This window comes from Triplophysa rosa, linkage group LG5 (assembly GCF_024868665.1).
Source record: "Triplophysa rosa linkage group LG5, Trosa_1v2, whole genome shotgun sequence".
NCBI lineage: Eukaryota > Metazoa > Chordata > Actinopteri > Cypriniformes > Nemacheilidae > Triplophysa > Triplophysa rosa.
Window position 1 is genome coordinate 25,331,403 of NC_079894.1, and position 24,393 is coordinate 25,355,795.

General features: G+C 43.1%; 1 protein-coding gene across 1 annotated transcript; it reads left to right on the forward strand.

The window, feature by feature from the left end:
- Positions 1–2,983: 2,983 nt before the first annotated feature.
- Positions 2,984–22,941, forward strand: cplx4c (complexin 4c). The gene is made up of 3 exons (XM_057333567.1): positions 2,984–3,345; positions 17,297–17,384; positions 22,172–22,941. The coding sequence occupies exons 1-3, from the start codon at positions 3,185–3,187 to the stop codon at positions 22,394–22,396; spliced, it is 474 nt and encodes a 157-aa protein (XP_057189550.1). The 5' UTR covers positions 2,984–3,184; the 3' UTR covers positions 22,397–22,941.
- Positions 22,942–24,393: the final 1,452 nt, after the last annotated feature.

Sequence of the window (24,393 nt, forward strand, 5' to 3'; positions counted from 1 at the left end):
AAATCCATTAACATCCATTCAATGCTTTAGGACGGGCAGCCATGTGGAATAAATTTCTAAATGCATTCTCTTCTGTACCTCCATGACTAAATATAGTCCAGCTCTTACAACAGACAAAAGTATTTCATCCAGATATTACATATTATAAGATTGTTGTATTTCCTGTAATAGCTAAACCAATAACAAAATAATACTAAATTACATACACTTAATGTACACAAAAATATGTGCACAGTTAAATTACTTACAATATAATTTATTCCTTCAGTTACTGTACATGCTGTTGTTTTTACCATGCACAAGATGGCGATAGAGTTTGAATAAACCACATCATCCAACATGAAACAGAAAGAATTTAAGTCCTATCTTCAGACCTTAAAAAATAAGTGTATGCAAAATTCACATAGAACAGAGTGAGGTAAAATAAGGCAGAAAATTCAATTGGAAATATAATTTAAGAACAAACATTAGGAGAAATTTAACTATTACAATTATTTAGAGATTTTTTATGCTTTTAATTGACTACAAAGCAAATCTGAGCAGTTGGTGACTGTTGAGATCTTGCAAAAAAACAGACACACAAAAAATGATGGTCATTTCTTAGGAGAAGAGTCACAAACTTTACTTATTCTCATCTGTGTCTGAAAGAAACAACTGAAACATCAATGAGAACTGCTACTGGCAGAAAATTGTGTCAGTTGTCATTGTGTCAGCAAGTGCATGGGTCCATCCCGAGGGAAGAAATATTTACGATACAAACCTTGTCATGCACTGTCAAAATGCATAAGCATCAAATGCAACTTTTCAAAAGGGAAACTTTAGGGTAAAACAACCATAGCAATAAATGAAGAGAGAGAAGAGTAAATTAGAAACAACATATTGGTCTTTGGCTCAGGAGAGATGAGGTCTAATTTAAGAACAGATGAACAGAAGGGGGTCTTAATCTGACTCACACTGAAGATCTTTCTCTATGTGTGAGATTATGATGCATTCCACAGCTCCACCTATGTAACACCAAATACTCACCGTGTGTTCAGTTATGGAGATCTGTGGGAGAGAGGGGTCCAACTTCTGAAATTCTTACTGCAAACCTGAAAATAAATGAAAGTTAGGATTTAGAAAAATGTGAATAAAAAAGAAATAACATCAAATTAATTATATACACTCACCTAAAGGATTATTAGGAACACCTGTTCAATTTCTCATTAATGCAATTATCTAATCAACCAATCACATGGCAGTTGCTTCAATGCATTTAGGGGTGTGGTCCTGGTCAAGACAATCTCCTGAACTCCAAACTGAATGTCAGAATGGGAAAGAAAGGTGATTTAAGCAATTTTGAGCGTGGCATGGTTGTTGGTGCCAGACGGGCCGGTCTGAGTATTTCACAATCTGCTCAGTTACTGGGATTTTCACGCACAACCATTTCTAGGGTTTACAAAGAATGGTGTGAAAAGGGAAAAACATCCAGTATGCGGCAGTCCTGTGGGCGAAAATGCCTTGTTGATGCTAGAGGTCAGAGGAGAATGGGCCGACTGATTCAAGCTGATAGAAGAGCAACTTTGACTGAAATAACCACTCGTTACAACCGAGGTATGCAGCAAAGCATTTGTGAAGCCACAACACGCACAACCTTGAGGCAGATGGGCTACAACAGCAGAAGACCCCACCGGGTACCACTCATCTCCACTACAAATAGGAAAAAGAGGCTACAATTTGCACGAGCTCACCAAAATTGGACAGTTGAAGACTGGAAAAATGTTGCCTGGTCTGATGAGTCTCGATTTCTGTTGAGACATTCAAATGGTAGAGTCAGAATTTGGCGTAAACAGAATGAGAACATGGATCCATCATGCCTTGTTACCACTGTGCAGGCTGGTGGTGGTGGTGTAATGGTGTGGGGGATGTTTTCTTGGCACACTTTAGGCCCCTTAGTGCCAATTGGGCATCGTTTAAATGCCACGGCCTACCTGAGCATTGTTTCTGACCATGTCCATCCCTTTATGACCACCATGTACCCATCCTCTAATGGCTACTTCCAGCAGGATAATGCACCATGTCACAAAGCTCGAATCATTTCAAATTGGTTTCTTGAACATGACAATGAGTTCACTGTACTAGAATGGCCCCCACAGTCACCAGATCTCAACCCGATAGAACATCTTTGGGATGTGGTGGAACGGGAGCTTCGTGCCCTGGATGTGCATCCCACAAATCTCCATCAACTGCAAGATGCTATCCTATCAATATGGGCCAACATTTCTAAAGAATGCTTTCAGCACCTTGTTGAATCAATGCCACGTAGAATTAAGGCAGTTCTGAAGGCGAAAGGGGGTCAAACACCGTATTAGTATGGTGTTCCTAATAATCCTTTAGGTGAGTGTATATTGTACATACAAGTCTGCAATGTTTCCAGCTCATTACATTAAAGCAATGCATGTGTTTATGCAGCAAATGTGTTCGTTTGAAGTATACATATTTACTTATTATTATATTATATTTATTAGGGCTGTGTTTACATAATATGTATCTGTGTACTTTGCATATTAATTTTGTATTTTTAAACACATACACATACATGCAAATATCTAAGAAAAATATAAATTATATAAATTATTGGTAAATATAAACAAACACATTTAAATATTCCCTAAATATGTATACATGTATGTGTTTTTTATGTTGTTTATGAATACAAAATGAATATGGACAGTACTCAGAAATATATTAGGTTTCGTAAACACAAACCTTTATTCTGTATGCGATTTATCGCGATTAATCATTTGACAGCTCTAGTATTTATGTTAAGTATATGCATATGAAAATTACAATAAAGCTCAATCGAAAATAAAAACGTTTAATATTGGTCTTAATATTGTGTCCTTGAACAGTCCGAGTGTTCATGGAGTATTTATAATGAGATAAGCTCTTGAGCTCTTTTCATCATCTAATACATCCACACCTATAGCTTCACACCTTCATCTCAATCAGAGGGTCCAAATCCATCTCCAAAACATCTCCGCTGTCGTCGTCCCTCCATATTTTCACCAACAAGAAGCCAAATTAGTCTACACAACTGCATTACTGTTTTGGAAAGGTCACGTTAAGAAGGTTAAAAAAAAGTGAAACCACCTTTGGTTCTACCAGACAGTTCATCTGTTCAACAGCTCCAAGGTTCGAGATCATGGCGTTCCTCCTCCAGCAGATGGTTGGGGATAAACTGAAGAACATGACCGGTGGAAAAGATGATGAAGATGATAAAACGGGAGGTAAAGAGACGGCGGCGTCTAAAGGAATGAGCAGAGAAGAGTTTGAGGAGTACCAGAAAGAGCTCATCGAGGAAAAGTGAGTACATCTCTCGCCGATGACATCACTACAGTCACATGACACACACTTTCTACAGATACTGTATGTCTGTTACAGAGTAGCTCAATTGAGTTGCTTTTCTTTTAAACATGTTTTTCTGAAATGTTGCTCTTTCACAGCTCGGGAGATTTGAGTTCTCAGTTGTATTTCATTTCAAGATCAATTTAGTCTCAATTATTTCTCCTAAAATTGCTCAAGAGTAATACAAGATGTAACAAATGAGAGTGTGATTGTTGAAACACATGAAGAGTATGGAGGTGTGAAATGAATTTGTAGAGGTCAAATAATCTTGATTTGAGTAAATTTGATGAGAAATGTTTGAGTTCTTATTGAGATTCTTTTTCTTTATCTAAAATACTGATGACACTTCAGCAAAGGTTTCCATTTGCTCTCCATTTAATCTCATTAATGTCTAGGTGAAATATTGCAGATATTAAAGAGATCTGTGATTTCTTATGGGTGTGTCACGGTCCCACCGTCTTGTTTATGAAATTCTAGTCGTGTGGTGGGATTGGGGCAGAGTCCTTAGGTTATGTGTGGAGAGAAACATATTATTGTCCGTTTGACAATAATATACGTTCTCTCCAGTGTCTTGTCATTGGCCCCATTCCTCTCGTTTCCTTGTCATCTTCCCCTGAGTGTTTAATTACCCACACCTGCCCCGTGTCATTATCCCTTGTTTGTCTTACCTATATATACCCTCATGTTTCTTTGTCCTGTGTTCGGTCATTGTGTTTGGAGTGTTTGTGCGTGGTGTCCTTGCTATGTACTCCATGTTCGCTGTGTTCCTGTGTGCTGTGTAAATACCAGTCCTAGTAAGTGTTTAGTCTAGTCCAGTCATTTAGTGTCTAGTGTTATGTTAGTTTAGTCCAGTCCAGTTTATTGTTCCTGTCTATGTTCGTGTATTATTTATCTGTTAGTGTTTAATCCCCTTGTGGATCTTTGTTTTGTGTTTTGTTTATTTAATAAAAGTTTTTTGTTAACCCCTTGATCTCCGCCTGCCTGCAATTGGGTTCTCTTTCCACGTCAGCCGTGACAGGGTGTGCATAAAGAAAGGTTTATGCAAAAAAGTCCTTCAAAACAGATGGAAACAGTATTTGTTTTAATTGGAATGAATGGAATAGCTGAATACGTTTATTAGAAGATGCCGTCATATACTTTGGAAAAATAGTGTACATGAGTATCACCTGGATGTGAGTTGGTAGGAGTAAGAAAAGAGGATCAATGTGTCACACTCACGAAGAAAGGACCCAAGAGCAAATGGATGCGGGAAGAAGTTTATTAACAAAAACTGAAAAAACTGACAGTTAAGGAAAAACCTGTAGCAGGGCAAACCCTTACAGAAAAGAAACATGAATTTCACATGTTTTTCACATGTGATCACATGTATACAACATGTGTTTACATGTATACAACATGTGTTTAACATGTGCAAAAAACACGTGTGATCACATGTGAAATGTGTGTTTTTGGAACATTTTGGTGTGAATTCCCACGTGAAACTCATGGGATAACATGTTAAAAACCCATGGGATGACATGTGCAACATGTGGTGACGTGAAGAACATGTGATCACATGTGGAGACGCATATGGTTATCCCATTGGTTTCACGTGGGAATTCACATGGAATTCACACCAAAATGTTCCAAAAACACACATTTCACATGTGATCACATGTGTTTTTTGCACATGTGAATTTCGTGTGTCTTTTCTGTAAGGGAAAATAGTTCATAAAACAGTTCAGGGCTGAGGCAGATCGAAGTTGGGCAGGCGTGGGTAATCTGAAGGGCGAACGTTATCTGTAGGGCAAAGACAGCTCGAGAATCAGACAGGCAGAGATCAACCGGGATGCAGAGGGGCAGAGGCAGCTCGAAAACAGACAGGCAGGGATCAAACCAGCAAGGCGAAGACAGGAACAGCGAGCGAACTCCAAGACCGGACAGCCACACGCAAACTAGGCAAAAACAAGATTAGTGCAAAGCAAGACTGACAAGCAAAGCACACAAGCAATGAGAGAGAGAACGGAGGAGAATATAATGGGAATAAAATAATGAGGAAAGGGGGAACAGCTGTGTGAGCGGGAGAGAGCGGTAAGTGAGAGCAGCTGTGCGAGAGCGCACGTGAGAAACTGAAAGATCAGAGATTGATCAAACCGGGTCCTGACAGTACCCCCTCCCCCAGGAGTGCCTCCCGGCGTGCTCGAGGATGGAGGGGGGTGACGGAGATGGAAAGTCTCGATGAGCGAGCGGTCCAGGATGTCCCGGGCCGGGACCCAGCACCTCTCCTCCGGACCGTAACCCTCCCAATCTACCAGATACTGGAATCCCGCCCATGTCGTCTGGAGTCTAGCACCCTCCTGACCTTGAAGGCGGGGGAGCCATCAATGATAAGGGGAGGAGGGGGAGAGACAGGGGAGGACACAGGGGGAACTTAGGGGGAACGACGGACCGGTTTAATTTTGGAGACGTGGAAAACCTGATGAACCTGACTGAGGTAATTAAGCAACCGAAGTCTTAACGCCACTGGACTGAGGACCTTGACGACGTAATATGGCCCTATAAAGTGGGGTGCTAGTTTGCGGGCCGGGACCCGCAAAGGGAAATCTCTAGTAGAGAGCCATACTCGTTGTCCACGGACATATCTGGGAGCCCTCCTCTGGTAACGGTTGGCGGCACGCTTAGTGCGACCCCTGGCATGGATAAGCGCATCCCTGACCCTCTTCCAAGTGAGGCGACAGTGGCGAATAAACGCTTGGACCGAGGGAATCGCCGCTTCGGAAGCTTGGGAAGAAATCAGAAGGAGGTTGAAAACCCAGGCAACACATGAACAGGGACAGTCCAGTCGATGACGCCGGCAACGAGTTGTGAGCGTACTCAGCCCAAGTAAGCTGCTGGCTCCAGGTGGAGGGATTCTGAGAAGCCAGGCATTGGAGCATCCGTCCCAGCTCTTGGTTGGCACGCTCGGACTGGCCGTTAGTCTATGGGTTAAATCCAGACAACAGACTGTCAGAGACCACGTTCTCCGGAAGACCGTGAATCCGAAAGACATGGTCGATGACCGCCCGGGCTGTCTCCTTAGCAGAGGGAAGTTTGGGGAGGGGAAGTGAACTGCTTTGGAAAAGCGATCCACTACCGTAAGAACCACAGTATTGCCACTGGATGGAGGGAGACCAACCACAAAATCCAGGCAATATGTGACCAGGGACGGGAAGGAATGGGGAGGGGTTGGAGCAGCCCGGGGGGGCAAGTTAGAGGACTTACTCTGGGCACAGACCGGGCATGCACTGACGAACTGACGGACCTCCTCCGCCATGGTGGGCCACCAGAATCGCTGATGGATGGCAGTCAGCAATCTTCTGACCCCCGGATGACACGTGAGTCTGGAGGCGTGTGTTATGGCCCGTCTAAGGCCAGGCCACAACAGAAAGATGTCTCAGACCCAAAATTCGTCATAACAGAATATTTATTGAAAACAAATAATATGGGATCAACTTTCAGACTTCGAAAAAGCCAAAACAACAAACAAAACCCCACAACTTAAACCCCACTCCCTCTACATAACCTATAAAACAATAATAAAGAAAATTATGATGATTTTCTACATAAACACTTCCCTTTCTCCCTACCCACATAAACAAGTTATAAGAAGGGAACAATAAAAGAAAAATGGCTTCGGAGTCCTAATATCCCAAAGAAAGAAAAATCACAATCACAGGGTGTCTAACTTATAATCAACAAAACATAACAAACAAACAGGCCCAAGACAATAAATGAGCAAGCTGCTGGCAGGCTAGCAAGCTAACAATGAATGGAGAGGACAGACTTTTAATTCCCTACCCAAAACAGCCACACCAATCAGAAGCAGCTATCCATTAGCCAATGAATGGCCTCCATTCCTGCAACACAAACTCAACACAAACATACAAACAACCAGGGTTGTAACACCCCCACCCATAAGATTACAAATTAACAAGCTGTTTCACATATGGCATCTAGACAAAGTGTCAGCAATCACATTATCAATACCCTTTTTATGTACAATCTTCAAATTAAAACTTTGGCAAATGAGTGCCCACCGCATAAGGCGTTGATTCGTGTTGCACATGCGGAGAAGAAAAACAAGTGGGTTATGGTCAGTATAAACAACAATGGGCAGTGAACTAGAACCAAGATAAACCTCAAATTGTTGTAAGGCTAGCAAAAGGGCAAGAGCCTCTTTTTCTATAGTGCTATAGTTAACCTGGTGACGATTAAACTTCTTGGAATAAAAGCAGACTGGGCGGTCGATTCCATGATTATCTTGTAATAAGACAGCACCAGCACCAGTTCCACAAGCATCCACCTCCAACTTAAATGGTTTCGAGAAGTCCGGAGCTGCAAACACAGGAGAACAACACAACAAAGATTTGAGGCAATCAAAAGCGAACTGACACCTAGTATCCCATTTAAAAGCAACTGCGCCCCGCAGGAGATCTATTAAGGGTTTTGCAACATCTGAAAAGTTCTTGCAAAAACTCCGATAATATCCAGCCATCCCAAGAAATCGCCTAAGTTCTCGTCTTGTCGTAGGAACTGGGAAAGCATTAATGGCTTGGATCTTAGCATCAACAGGACGAACGGTTCCCTGACCAACTTGTTTACCCAAATAAGTGACTGTAGCACAACCAAATTCACATTTAGCAAGATTGAGTGTAAGGTTTGCCGATTGAAAAAGCCCAAACACAGTGTCCAAAGTTTCAAGGTGCTTTTCCCAAGTGTCAGAATAACACACTACATCATCAAGGTATGCTTCACAACAAGGTACATCACAAAGTACATAGGACATCAAACGTTGAAATGTTGCAGGAGCATTTTTTAAACCAAAAGCCATAACCTTGTATTATAAAAAACAATCTGGAGTGGCGAAAGCCGAAATCTCTGAGGCACGGTCCGTAAGTGGGACCTGCCAATAACCCTTTAGCAAGTCTAACTTGGTCACAAACTTGGAATTTCCTACCCTATCCACACAATCTTCCATTCTCGGAAGAGGAAATGAATCGGATTTGGTGATGGCATTAATCTTTCTATAATCAGTACAAAAACGAGCTGTGCCATCAGGTTTGGGAACCAACAAACAGGGGGAACACCATGGGCTAGTACTTGAAACCGCAAAACCATTCTCTACCAAGTATTGTATCTCCTGCTTCATCAAAGCACGTTTCACTGGGTTAACTCTATAAGCATTCTGTTTAACTGGGGCATGGCCATCTACATCAATATCGTGCTTCAGTACATTAGTGGTTGAAGGAATGTCAGAGAAAAGCAAAGGATACCTTTTAACTAAGATTACAAGTTCATCTTGAGCCGAACTAGGTAAGTGAGATAACTTCGAAGACAAACTTAAAAGGGTCTCAGAGTTTGGCAAGCGTGCACATGGAACACAAGTGTTACCTAAATGAAGTCCATCAACTTCTGGGGAATAATCTGAAGGTGACACATTTACCACCAACACTGCGGCCGATGCTGGGGTTACGAGAGAGTTGTTAAGGCTAAAACAAGACACATAAGCTTTCAGCATATTAATATGACACACACGAGTTTTTCTCTTTCTATCTGGAGTCATAATCACATAGTCAGTGTCACTCAATTTCAGCTCAACAACATAAGGCCCTGAAAACTTAGCCTGAAGTGTTGAACCAGGCAAAGGCAACAACACAAGAACTTCACTACCAACTGGAAATGAGCGACTTAGAGATTTTTTATCATACCAACTTTTCATTCGCGCTTGAGAGGAAGCAAGCGAGCGTTTGGCAAAATCCCAAACAGCATGCAAACGCTCACGGAATGCGCACACATGTTCCAGCACATTCTTAGAATGGGATGGAGTCTGCTCTGTGGACAGAAGATGTTCTTGCAGAATTTTTAATGGCCCACGCACAACATGGCCAAAAACTAACTCTGAAGGGCTAAAACCCAGACTTTCCTGGACTAAATTTCTAACAGCAAATAATAAAAGAGGAACTTGTTCATCCCAATCTTTCTCATGATCTACACAATAAGTCCGAAGCACAGATTTTAGAGTTTGGTGGAAACGTTCCAGCACCCCTTGTGATTGAGGATGATATGCAGATGATACCTGATGTGTGACGTTTAATTCTTTCATGACTTTAGCAAAGACTCTAGATGTAAAATTAGAGCCTCGATCTGATTGAATGAATTTTGGCAAACCAAAAGTAGTACAAAATTTAACTAAAGCTTTTACAATAACAGGAGCTTTCAAGGAACGTAATGGAACAGCCTCAGGATACCGAGTAGAGGAGCACATTAAGGTCAACAAATATGAATTGCCAGACTTAGTTTTAGGCAAAGGGCCTACACAATCAATGACAAGTTTCTCAAAAGGTTCATTCATTACAGGTATAGGTTTAAGAGGGGCTGGGGAAATGACCTGATTAGGCTTACCAGCAACCTGACAAGAATGGCAAGATCGACAGTACAGAGATACATCTGCTTTCATTGCAGGCCAAAAGAAATGCTTAAACAAGTTGTTGTAAGTCTTCCTAACCCCCATATGACCAGAGAGCTGATGATCATGGGCTACAGACAAAACATGAACTCTGTATGGCTTAGGCACAACCACCTGAAAAACTGAAGCCCACTCTTCATTTGACTCTTTTGGTGTCCACTTTCGCATCAACACACCCTCATCAAAATAAAAAACAACTGGATATTCACACAGTTGAGTCTTATCAACAGCAGACGAAAAACATGCAGACAGGGTGTCATCTGAGCTTTGTAAAACCACCAATTGAGCCCTATCAAATGGAAACTCAGCTTCAGTGGCAGTAACACACTCCAATACAGGTACATCAACTGAACTTGGACAATCTTGTTTAGCTTCTAAACTTTTAGAATCAGAACAAAGAAATGAATCAGAAAGATCAATATCATTTGCAAGTTTTCGAGACTGTGCCCGAGTCACAGCACAAATATTGAATACAGTAGGAAATGTCTGAACTAACAATTCATTTTCATCTACTGCTATGGGTACATCAGTGACATGAGGAAGACAGAAAACTTTTTCTCCAGCAAGGTCATTTCCCAGAATCATAGAAACCCCTTTTACAGGTAACTGAGCACGAACCGCTACTTTAACAGATCCACTAAGCATATCAGAGCGTAAATACATGGTGTGGAGTGGAACTTTAGTTCAATACCTTGAACTAACACATCCATGCCACAACTAGAATCCAATGAAAAAGGTAGAACATTTCCCTTAAGATTCGAATACACTTAGATTCCTCATCTGCTTCAAAAAGTGACACTGTACCTTCAAAAACAAAAGGTTCAAAAATATACTCAGCGGACGCAACTACCTTGTCAGAGGGCTGAGCAAAAACTAAGGCAACCCCTTTAGGAGGATTTTGTACTTTTCTTTGACCCTTGCGTTTCAGAGAAGGACATGTAGCAATAAGGTGACCCATTTCATGACAATAAAAACACTCACGCGAGTCAGTCAAGGGAGTCACAGACGAATCAGACGAAGACAAAGCAGTTTTAATAGTGCGACTGCGTTCAGTTGAACCACACCGTGGGGACGCAAAAACAATCTTGTGTGTAAGCACAAATTCGTCCGAAAAAACAGCAGCATTAGCAAGTGAAGCAGCTTTTTGCTCATTCAAATAAATTACTATTTTATCGGAAATACAGTTCTTATATTCTTCCAACAAAATCATCTCTTTTAGTTGTTCGAAAGTTGTGACTTTACTCGCTGCACACCACTTTTCAAAAAACGCAACTTTTTCTCGAGCAAACTCAACGTATGTTTGGCTGGCGGTTTTACAGTGTTTTCTAAACTTCTGCCGGTAAGCCTCAGGAACAAGTTCATATGCACGTAACACAGCAGCTTTAACGGTATCATAGTCTAAACTCTGTTCTAGTGATAATGCGGAACAAACCTCTTGGGCTTTACCCACGAATTTACACTGTAACAGAAGCGGCCAAACAGTTTTAGGCCACTGCAAAGTGGTCGCAATTCTCTCGAAAACAGAGAAATAAGTATCAACTTAACTTTCTCGAAACAGAGGCACTAAAGTAATTTGACGACTAATATCAAAATTAGTACTTACAGAAGAGACGGGTTGCGAAGCCGGTGATGAAATGGGAGAAGAGGCGCTAACAGGCATAGAGGAAACATGTCCACGAAAACCGGAAGGCGGAGGACCGGCAGACGGCTCTGCTTTAACTTTTAACTCCAGCTCTTTAAGCCGGATGTCTCTTTGAGCCTCAACCTCCATTGCTCGTACATGGAGAAGCTGGTTCTGATACTGTTGACGACTCAGTTCAAGCTCAAGTTCTTTTAGCCGTATCTCCAACCGAGGACCAAATAGTAGAGGCTAATAAACGGGATCTATGCTAATCGATTTCACGGATCCAAACTCTGCCTCCGCAGCGTCTAACTCCTCAGAAATCGCCGAAACAGTTGCAACACCCGAGACCTCGCTCTCATCAGGTAAAACCTTCATTTTAAACAACTCCATTTTCAACGCCTCTTTAATCTCCGTTTTCAAAGCACCTCGTGGCACGGACACATCGAAAAACGCTGCGATCAATATTAAATCATCCTTACAACATTTATTAAATTTCTCTAATATTGGTGCACAAGTAAATTCATGCAACTCAAATTTAGACGACATAACAGCTTTAACTCCTCCCACACTTAAATAAAACCGCCAGTCAAAGAAAACACGTCACGAAAAATACAACGATCGAAAACTTGTTGCAAAAGTCAATGAAAAAGTACAAAATATTTTATAAGACGAGCCCCCAATTCTGTTATGGCCCGTCTAAGGCCAGGCCACAACAGAAAGATGTCTCAGACCCAAAATTCGTCATAACAGAATATTTATTGAAAACAAATAATATGGGATCAACTTTCAGACTTCGAAAACGCCAAAACAACAAACAAAACCCCACAACTTAAACCCCACTCCCTCTACATAACCTATAAAACAATAATAAAGAAAATTATGATGATTTTCTACACAAACACTTCCCTTTCTCCCTACCCACATAAACAAGTTATAAGAAGGGAACAATAAAAGAAAAATGGCTTCGGAGTCCTACTATCCCAAAGAAAGAAAAATCACAATCACAGGGTGTCTAACTTATAATCAACAAAACATAACAAAAAAACAGGCCCAAGACAATAAATGAGCAAGCTGCTGGCAGGCTAGCAAGCTAACAATGAATGGAGAGGACAGACTTTTAATTCCCTCCCCAAAACAGCCACACCAATCAGAAGCAGCTATCCATTAGCCAATGAATGGCCTCCATTCCTGCAACACAAACTCAACACAAACATACAAGCAACCAGGGTTGTAACAGCGTGGCCCCACTGGAGTACAGCGGCGTGGACCGACTTATGAACATAGAGGCGTCCCGCTGGGCACCCCCAAGGCACCTCCATTCCCGCCAGAGCCTGCCTGACGCGCTGCTCAATAGCCCAGGTAACCGGCCCCAGCACACGGTCAATGGGCAGAATGGTATCCAGAGGGAGCGAGTCCTCTGGGGGGTTAAAACATTGTGACAGAGCATCAGGTTTGCCATTCTTAGAACCGGGCCGATAGGATAGCGTGAAATCGAAGCGCCCAAAGAAGAGTGCCCAGAGAGCCTGTCTGGCATTCAGCCGTTTGGCGAACTGAATGTATTCCAGATTTCTATGGTTGGTCCACACAATGAAAGGAATAGTAGAGCCCTCCAGCCAGTGGCGCCACTCCAATGCCAGCCGAACCGCCAGCAGCTCTCGATTGCCGACATCATAATTTCGTCCTGCGGGAGACAAACGATGAGAATAATAAGGGCAGGGGTGCAGCTTATGATCATGAGAGGAAACCTGGGAAAGGACCGCCCCGACTCCATCCTCAGACGCTTCGACCACCACCACAAACTACCGGGACGGATCGGGGGTGACAAGAATAGGAGCAGCGATAACCTATTCTTGAGCTCCCCAAAAGCCACCTGAGCAGCGGCAGTCCAGGTGAATTTAGTTTTGGTGGAGGTCAGCGCGGAGAGGGGTGCCGCCACCTGCCCGAAGTTCCTGATGAATCGCCGATAAAAGTTGGCGAAACCCAGGAACTGCTGTAAGGATTTTCAGGAGTCAGGTGGCAGCCAGTCGGAAACGGCTCTCACCTTGGCAGGATCCATGAGAATCCCCTCAGACGAAATAATGTGTCTCAAGAACGAAACCGACTGGAGGTGGAACTCGCACTTCTCCGCCTTCACGAACAGCTGATTCTCTAGCAGACGTTGAAGCACCCGTCAGACATGCTGCATGTGTACCTGGAGAGAAGAGGAGAAGATCAGGATATCGTCCAGGTACACAAATATGAATTTATTTATCATATCTTGGAGCACATCATTGACGAGTGCTTGGAAGACGGCCGGGGCATTGGACAAACCAAAAGGCATGACCCGATATTCAAAATGCCCCGTGGGGGTGTTAAAGGCCGTCTTCCATTCGTCCCCCCTCCTTTTCCGGACCAGATGGTAAGCGTTGCGGAAATCTAACTTCGTGAAAAATCTTGCCCCCTTCAAAAGGCTGAAGACATAAGCGGCAGAGGATACCGGTTCTTAACGGTTATGTCATTCAGACCCCTGTAATCTATGCATGGACGCAAAGAGCCATCCTCCTTTTTCACGAAGAAGAACCCCGCGCCAGCCGGAGTTGAGGAGGGACAAATCATCCCGGCTGCCAGAGACTCATTTAAATATTTCTCCATGGCTGTCCACTCCGGGGCAGACAAGGAGAAAATCCGACCACGTGGCGGAGAAGTGCCTGGCAGGAGGTCGATAGCACAATCGTACAGTCGGTGAAGAGGAAGAGCAGTGGCCCGAGACTTGCTGAAGATCGCTGTAAGCCCATGATACACGTCAGGAACCCGAGCCAAATCAGTCTGTTCATCCTGTGTAAAAGAAGAAGGAACAGGTGAGTGAGCAGAACCAAGACAATGAGCATGACAATAAGAACTCCAAACAAAAATAGAGTTTTCAGCCCAGTTAATGGAGGGGTTGTGCAGGGAGAGCCCGGGATGGCCCAACACGATGGGAACCGTAGGGGACTTAAACACAAAGAACCCTAGCTCCTCCCTGTGGTTACCTGAGGTGACGACACCCACTGAATCGATGACGGATGAGACCGACCTCAGGACTCGGCTGTCTAGGGAGTGGGCAACCATAAACGGACGGAGAGGGAAGATTGAGAGTCCCTTTTCACAGGCCCAGGCTCCATCAAGTTTCCTTCAGCGCCCGAGTCGATGAGAGCCAGTTCGTTGAAGCAAACGTCATTGAAGGTAACCACAACCGGGAGAAGGGTGCGAGAGCTTAAACTGGGGGAGATGGTCGTAGCGCTCGCCAGGACTCTCCTGACTACCGACGAGCGCTGGCTTTTACCGGACATGAAGAAGCCCGATGTCCATGACCGGCACAGTAACAGCAAAATCCCTCGGTCAGGCGGCGCAATTTATTCTTAGCAGAGAGTTTCAGCCATCCCAGCTGCATGGGTTCTCACTCGCCGGAAGGACCCGGCACATTAGGAGGAGTCATCCAGGAATCTGCCGGAGACCTAGAGTCAGCCCTGACCCGCAGGCGCAGTTCCATTCTGGCGTCCATCCGAATGGCAACATCAATAAGGTCGTCAAGTTTGTCAGGGGGCCCATGAGCGTAAACCTTGTCCTGGATGTTGCTAGCCAGGCCCTCTAGGAAGCGAGCCACTAAAGCTTCGGGATTCCAAAGGCAGGTAGCTGCCAATGTGTGGAATTCAATGGCATAATCTGCCACTGAACGTCTGCCTTGACGGAGAGCCGCTAGTAGTCGTGAAGCCTCTTTGCCGAACACAGAGTGATCAAAACCTTTATCATTTCCATCTTGAATGCACGGAAATCGTAACGGTTACTGGACTGTGATTCCCACATACTGTAGCTGCTCCCCAGTTGCGAGCCCATCCTGGAATTTCAGGCCCTGGCCAAAAGTTTCACATAAACAAAGGTCAGTTGATAATATGAATGATGAAAACTTTTAGACTTGTTTTGACTCTGTTATTGTTGTGTAATGCTAGGATTAATGAAGAGGATGTGAATCATCCTTCAACAGGATATCTGCACAGGATCAAGAGTTTTAAAGAGAGGGAAACTCTTCCATCTGAAAGCCACAGTGAAGTCTAGGAAAACAGACTACACACACGGTTGTGATGTTTCGTTATCTCTTTACATAACACCTGAGAGTGTTAAATCCAGAACTGGGTCACAAGAGTCTAAAGCAGGTCAAATGTCATCTACCAGTGTATCAATTAATTAAAATATATATATATATACTGTATATATATGGGTCAAAGGCAAAAAAGGGTTCAAGCATAAAAACAATAAGTGTAATATCACTTTAAATAGTTGTTGTTCAAAAAAAGAAAAACTTTTCTGTTTAATTTAATTGCATTTTTGTTTTTGTGAGCAAAAATTAATATCATACAGTTTTACCTGATTTACAGAAGACACCCACTGAAATGTCATTCAGTGTAACAATCTTATCAGGCATATTTACAACAAAAGTCCATTTATGACATATTAAAAGACAAATTACTTTCACCCCAAATGCTACTTAGTTGTAATTTTAATATTTTTTTAATTTGTCACTGTCCTAGGTTTTGCCCATTTGTCAATAAGAATTTTTTACTCATTTAAAGCACAAAAAATGTAATATGCTCCCTTATTCTTTTATATATTTTATGTAAAAGTCAGAATAAGCATCTTGAACTAAAGCACCCATTGCGCACCCATTGCCAACAAAACACTCAGTTTCACTTACCACGTGCGGCATCTTTTAGTGCTGGGACCGCTCCATCTATCAGTTTCAAATGATCTCCAAATCCAGCGTTATATCCACTGTTTATATAACATCCATCACTAAAATGCCGTGAACAAACAAACACTTTCAAACTTCTCTCACTATCCTAAGAGTAACGAGCTGCAGCTGGAGGCCACAGCCAATCTTGATGCAGCTGCAGCACAGCCAATCTTGATGGTAAGCGGGTCTTCCTATCGCTCGTCGGTTGATGCGTGGGCGGGCTATTTCTTTCACATTGCCGTGGGCATGCTTTTTCGGGAGAAATGCCCAATAAGGGACTAAGAAAAGTTGTTACGTAACGGTTTCTCATGTTCGAAAAAAACTTTACGAAACCTATACGAACATTGGGGGGAGCGTATCGAGCACAGAAATACTACGTGATACGTCCAACTCGTTTTTTGACAAGTTGACTGTAATACAGTTCAAAGTAGGGAAGGAAGGAGTCGGGAACCGGCAAACGTTAAACACTTTAATAAACTAAACAAACAATGCACAGCGAAAGTAAAGGGCCGACAGCCACCTCAAGGTCGACTGCCGGCCACACAAACATAAATAAACCTTAACATAATGTCCAGGCCTGGTCCTCCCTCGTCGTACACTCCTGTCGCTCGTCCTTTTATGCTTCCGATCTCCTCCGTGAGAGATGCGGGACCGGTGTAACATGCAGCTGACACTCATTATCACTCGCGTCACCGGCCCCGCGTCGTTCCCTCACGGCTCTCGCCCCGCCTTGCTCATCACATTGACCATGTCAAGCATGAGAAGACAGCACGTTTAACATTGTAAAGAAGTCAGAATGCATGAAACATTGTTGCATCCCCCCTTTAACCTTCGTAGGCTCTGTCCTGCTGTCACATTCATATAGTATATGACCTGTTTACTTATTCTTAAAAATGAGCAATCCAATTTCTGTTTATGATCGAGAAATACAATAAAAACATATGTTATGCAAAATATCAAATGAAATAATCGAATCAAATCAAATACAACCCACTTCAACAGGAGGACTTTGTTAAATGATTCGTGCTGAATGTGTTTCATGTTTTGTCATCAGGATAGAGAGAGACAAGGAGTTCGCCACAAAAAAAGCAGAGAGAGCAAACCTGCGAGTTCAGTTACGAGACAAATACAGACTACCACAGGTAACACCGATGAGTGAAGCCGGACGACATTCACACCCACTGAATCTGAAATAAGATGAAATAAAACCACTGACATATTGTCACGGTCCCACCGTCTTGTTTATGAAATTCTAGTCGTGTGGTGGGATCGGGGCAGAGTTCTTGGGTTTTATGTGGGAAGACCATGAGATGTTATGCCTCTCATGTGTTTTTCCAGTGTCTCGTCTCTGTTCCCGCCATCTCGTTTCCTCGTTATCCTTCCCTAAGTGTTTAATGTACCACACCTGCCCCAGGTCGTTATCCCTCGTTTGTGTTCCCTATATATACCCTCTTGTTTCTTTGTCCTGTGCTCGTTCGTTGTGCTTTGTGATTGTGTGCGTGTCGTGCTCTCCCTGTGGATTACCTTGCCCTTGGATGTTCTTGTTCTCAGTCGTGTCATAGTTTGTACGAGTAGTTGTTTTATGTTATCCTGCCTTGACGTTGTGTCGTGTTTTGTTTAGTTTTATTTTGCCCCATCGAGGGAAGTGTTTTGTTTCTTGTTGTTATATTACTTACAGTATTAGTCTTGTCTTGGTTTACCCCCATCGTGGGCCTTTTGTTTTGTTCATTTAATAAAGCTTTGTCGTGTTAACCCCTTCACTGCTGCCTGCATTTGGGTTCTTCCTGCCAGACCGTGACAGAACGAACGAGCCAATACGAACCCAGTAGGCAGCATGGGCACGAGACGGTCCCACCAGGCTCGCCTCCTCTGCGGCATTCGTCAGGGGAACGATGACATCGAGGACTATCTATATAGGTTCCTGGATGCCGCAGAGGAGGATGTCTTCGGGGAGGAGGAGGTGGCGGTGCTTTTTAACGCCGGTCTCAGGGACCCCCTGTCACGGGCGGAGATGCGGTCATTGAGACCGCTGGACTTCGATGTCGTGTGGCAGTACGTCATGAACCGACCGGAGTCCAGGGTCTCAACACGTCACTATCACCCATCTCCGCTGGCCGCCATACAGGAGGGTCAGACCCTGCAGATCGGGGTTTTAGGCATTGCCACACCGCTCTCCTCAACCCCTGCAGCCTCCCCACCAGTCAGCCTACGAGGTAGGCGAGGAAGGAGGGAGTCCTGGGGAACTACCTCCGAGGAGTCCCAGCCGGAGCCAGCCGTGCCGTTTACCTCCTTCCATCACCCGACCACCAGCCGGGTGGCTAGGCGTAAGAAGAAGAGGCAACGGCGGGCAGCGTGGTCTCCTTCCCGGCCGGTGCAGCCGGCGTCCAGTCCGGTGCAGCCGGCGTCCACCGGTCAGCCCGTCCAGTCGTCAGCCGGCGTCCAGTCCGGTGCAGCCGGCGTCCAGTCCTGAGCGCATCCAGTCCGGTGGTCCAGCGGCGTCCAGTCCGGTGCAGCCGGCGTCAGTCCGGTGCAGCCGCGTCCAGTCCGGTGCAGCCGGCGTCCAGTCCGGTGTCCAGCCGGCGTCCAGTCGGTGGTCCAGCCGGCGTCCAGTCCGGTGTGGCCGGCGTCCAGTCCGGTGTGCCGGTCGTCCAGTCCGGTGGTCCAGTCCAGCGTCCAGTCCGGTGCAGCCGTGTCCAGTCCGCTGTGTCCAGTCCTGTGTCCAGTCTTGTGTACCAGTCTTGTGTCCAGTCTTGTTGTCTATGTCATGTGTCCAGGCCTGTGTCCAGTCTTGTGTCCAGTCCGGTGTCCAGCCGGATCCAGTCCGGCGATCCAGCCGGCGTCCAGTCCGGGATCCAGCCGGCGTCCAGTCCGGGATCCAGCCGGCTCAAGCCTGTCCAGCCGGCCTTCCAGCCGGCGTCAAGCCATGTCCAGCCGGCCTTCCAGCCGGCGTCAAGCCATGTCCAGCCGGCCTTCCAGCCGGCGTCAAGCCTGTCCAGCCGGCCTTCCAGCCGGCGTCAAGCCATGTCCAGCCGGCCTTCCAGCCGGCGTCAAGCCATGTCCAGCCGGCCTTCCAGCCGGCGTCAAGCCATGTCCAGCCGGCCTTCCAGCCGGCGTCAAGCCATGTCCAGCCGGCCTTCCAGCCGGCGTCAAGCCAGTCCAGCCGGCCTTCCAGCCGGCGTCAAGCCCTGTCCAGCCGGCCTTCCAGCCGGCGTCAAGCCCTGTCCAGCCGGTCCCTGGGAGACTCCCAGGGCCAAAGACTGTTCCCCCCGGGACTCCTCCTAAGTCCCCCAGGACTCAGCGCCCTCGAGCGCAGCCGGGGACTGGGACTGTTCCCCCCAACCCTTTTGGACTGCCCCCTATGAACTCTTGTTTTGCCCACCCCCCCTCCCATGTTTGTTATTTTTGTTATGCCACCCCAGTCCTGTAGTCTTGTTGTCCTGTCTACCCCTTGTCATGTTCACCATGTTTGTCTGGTTTTTGTCTTTGGTCCAGTCTGCTGTCTTGTGTCACCCCTTGGTGACACCTGGAGGTGTCATTAAAGGGGGGGCTCTGTCACGGTCCCACCGTCTTGTTTATGAAATTCTAGTCGTGTGGTGGGATCGGGGCAGAGTTCTTGGGTTTTATGTGGGAAGACCATGAGATGTTATGCCTCTCATGTGTTTTTCCAGTGTCTCGTCTCTGTTCCCGCCATCTCGTTTCCTCGTTATCCTTCCCTAAGTGTTTAATGTACCACACCTGCCCCAAGTCGTTATCCCTCGTTTGTGTTCCCTATATATACCCTCTTGTTTCTTTGTCCTGTGCTCGTTCGTTGTGCTTTGTGATTGTGTGCGTGTCGTGCTCTCCCTGTGGATTACCTTGCCCTTGGATGTTCTTGTTCTCAGTCGTGTCATAGTTTGTACGAGTAGTTGTTTTATGTTATCCTGCCTTGACGTTGTGTCGTGTTTTGTTTAGTTTTATTTTGCCCCATCGAGGGAAGTGTTTTGTTTCTTGTTGTTATATTACTTACAGTATTAGTCTTGTCTTGGTTTACCCCCATCGTGGGCCTTTTGTTTTGTTCATTTAATAAAGCTTTGTCGTGTTAACCCCTTCACTGCTGCCTGCATTTGGGTTCTTCCTGCCAGACCGTGACACATATGTGACCCTGGACAACAAAACCAGTCTAAAGGGTCAATTAAAAAAAGGTCTCCAACCTTTTGGCCAGATTTGTGATATTTTATTAACCATAACGTTTTTATCTACATTTAGCATTATTGATCAGCATGCAAACATTTGTGACCCTGTGAAAACCCAGGCTAAAGAATCGAATTAATTATTAGATAGCAAGCATCAGAGATTAATTTCAAGTATTAATTTCACTAAGATTTCAATCTTTTAAATGCCATTATTCAGTCAATATTTTAACAGAATATTCTGTAGGATGATGTTATGTAGAAAACTGTTAAAAGACTTTTGCTGGGTTTTCACAAGCAGGGTCACATTTTATAATGAACAACGTTCTAACTGGGAAATTATTTAAAGATAGAAGTAGTAGTTCTGGTGTGAATGGCATGGAAAGGCTAATTTAGTAAGTAAATTTGATTTCTGTTCATGATGAGAGCATTTTAATTGTTATATTACATTTGTTGTTTGTATATGTTGTCAGTACTTTTTTTATTTACAAATATTAATTATTATTATTATTATTATTCTATTAAAAGGGCATTCCCCTAGTCACAGAGCCTATACAATACATATCAAAATATAAAATAAATGGCCTGATAAAAGATATATATATATATATATATATAACTGGGATACATTTATTAAATATTTATTTATTTTCTAAAAACATACTGTCCACCAGAGGTGTAAAGAGTACCTGAAAACCATACTTAAGTAAAAGTACAGATACCTTGCAGTGAAAATTACTCCATTACAAGGTCACCAATTCCAAAAAGTAAAAGTCTTAGAGTACTACGTCTATTACAAACACCCAAGTCTCATTTAAGCTCAAGTGCTCATAAGTAAACCAAACTCAATTCAAAAAGGTCTCTTCAATATAACAAATAAATAAAATAATGTTAAGTCAAATTAAAAAGTTAAAGCCTTTATGCCCTGGTTTGCTGGTTTTGGCCTCATCGCCAGCTGCAGTCATGTCCTCACTTTACATATAAACCACCCGCGATTGACAACTACCTGATACTGCACTCGTATTCACATAAAGAAGCCATGTTGACAAGTTTTAGTAAGTTAGGGCAAAATCCACAAGATTATAGTAGCTTCAATTCCCTGTAAATGGCAATATTAATTCTTCTGTAGCAAAAATAAACTGCTGCAAAAAAAGATGGTGCTATGCAAAATGTAGTGTGTAATTGGAGTAAAGAGTACATATAATTGTTCAAAAATGTTGTCAAGTAGAGAGTAAAAATTGCTAATATCTTTAATACTCAGTACAACAACAAAGTAGCCAAAAAGATACTTAAGTACAGTAACTAATTACATTTACTCCAATACTTTACACCACTGCTGTCCGCACCTCCGTTAGGAAGAAAATATAAAAACTGGACCTCTTGGAACATTAATTGAATATCCCTGATGTATAGTTCATAAGGATAGGACAATATTTGGCCAAGATACAACTATTTAAAAATCTGGATAATACCCAGGCTAAAGAATCGAATTAAGTATTAGATAGCAAGCATCAAAGATTAATTTCAAGCATTAATTTAACTAAGACTTCAATCTTTCAATCACACGGCAGACAACCCTGACTGTAAATAATCTAGATCCATAAAAATATGAGTAAATATAAAACACATCACATCTCAAATGTGTACCGTCTGAACAGCACAAAATAAATCTCTAAAAAAGACTACATCAAGGGACAGAACAATTATCCAAATCTGTTTGTTATCCAATCCACTTTTTACACAACACTGTTTGGAAACAGAGTGCCCAAGACGATGCCACCATCCAGATGTCCGGAGACGACCTGGACCTGCCCGAGGAGCTGGCAAAGATGGTGGAGGAAGATGAGGAAGAGGAAGAGATCAACGATTCCTTTCTGGGCAAACTCCAGAATATGGACGTGGACTTTGACGCAATCAAGGCCAAAGCTCAGAACACAATGAGCGAGGTGAAACAGACAGCAGAAGAGAAGTGTGTCACCATGTAAACTCCAACACAAACTCTGATTTGACTGTGTATGACAGATAATGGTTTAAAAACTCGCAGTGTATTTATATCGATCTGAAAGAGCTTATGTAGCACACGGCAGGATTTAGCCAAGTATGACGTGATCCCTGACCAACTTTGTTTTGTCTTGGACTCAACATCCCATTAAAAGATCGTGCAAAATTAATTCACATGCAATGGTTAAGCAACAGGGTGTGATGTCACACCCTAAGCCTCTCTTTCAACTTCATATAAATAACAGAGATACTAAAGTTACATTTTCCTCAAGACATTCAAATTCAGCATGCAGAAGACATTTCAGTTGGACAGATTATTTAATGGCTGGGAAATAGTGTACAACTTTTTTTAGATGCACAACGTATTTTGTATTTAGTGTCTCTTTTCTTGCTTTATTCCTGTCCTTTCCTTTCTTGCTTCCTTTCACCTCAACTGGAAAAATTGGCTTCCTCTTATTTTGCTATATTGTCAGATTGATGTAAAAAAGCTGTTTTATAAAATAATTGCTATCTGTATATAAAAACTTCAATCAAGAAATAAATCATTATATTACAATAATATATCCATTATCAGCTTGTCCAAAATTCTTTTTCATTTTATTACTTCTTAAATATGTGTAATAAACGACCAAGATACGAGGTCGACTTTTACTCATAATCGGTTATCTGGTAGAGTGAGAATGTTTCTCTAAACCTGATCTCACGAAATTTTGTAACTGTTTTACAGGGTGGCTAATTCATATGATTTTGTATGTTGTGAATCATACAAAAACGTACGATTACTAGAAAAAAGCAATACTTAAGCCCCGCCCCTAAATCTTAACGTCAAAGGCGCAAAAGCAAATCGTAAAAATGTACGAATGAGATCATACGAATTAGCCAAAATTAGCCATCTCGTAAAATAGTTGTTTTTGCCATGAGATTGTGTTGGTTTCTCCACAGGTGGTACAGAACATCACTTTCTTTCATGGGATGTGATGGATTTACTCTAGGATGAAGTGTGTGCGCGCGTGTGTGTATGGAAGGATGCTGTAGGCGGTGTAAATTAGCACATAAAGATTAAGCAGTAGATTAAAGCTACAGCACGTCCAAAGCATGTCAGTGTCTCTGCGGGATTTAACGTCATCAACAGCCTAAAATTAAGCACCAAATCCTGAAGTGTTTGCCAAACTACTCGACTCATCAAATAAATAAACACAAAAATGACACAACATGAGATAATATTAAACAATAAATAGTCCAAAACATGAGTAATAAAGAAACAGATCACTTTCAGGTTAATGGTTATTTTAGAATTAACTGACTTTAGGAACTGACTTTATAGACAAACAAACACTAATGAGTAAAGTAGTTACTGTTAAAATAAACAAAACCACATCTTTCTAATCTACGGGTTTTGATCCATGGTTATGTTTAGAGTCATACTAATAAGTGTGAACAATGTACTGAAAACTACACTCTTAAAAATAAAGGTGCTTAAATGGTTCTTTAAACCAGTGATTCTCAAACTGGGGGCCCCAAGATGGATCCAGAGGGGCCACAGATTTTGTTTGAAATATATTTTTTATATGAAATATAGAAATGTATCATAAATTATATGCAATCAAACAACAGAAAAATAACACCACCTACCAAGTATTGATGTTCCAGCATTGCATGACAGAATGTGTTTTTGGTTTACTTACAATCCTAAATTTAATATTACAAGTATTTATATGGGGGCCACAAAGCGATGCACTCTACACAAAGGGGTCCGTACAATGAAAAGGTTTGAGAACCACTGCTTTATGTGATGCCATAGAAGAACCATTTTTGGTTCCACAAAGAACCATTCAGTCAAAGGTTCATTAAAGAACTATCTCTTTCTTACCTTTTTATAATCTTTTTATTAACCTTTTTTCGCCACAAAGAACCTTTTTTTGAAACAGAAAGGTTCTTCAGATGATAAAGGTTCTTCTATGGCATCAAATAACCTTAAAAA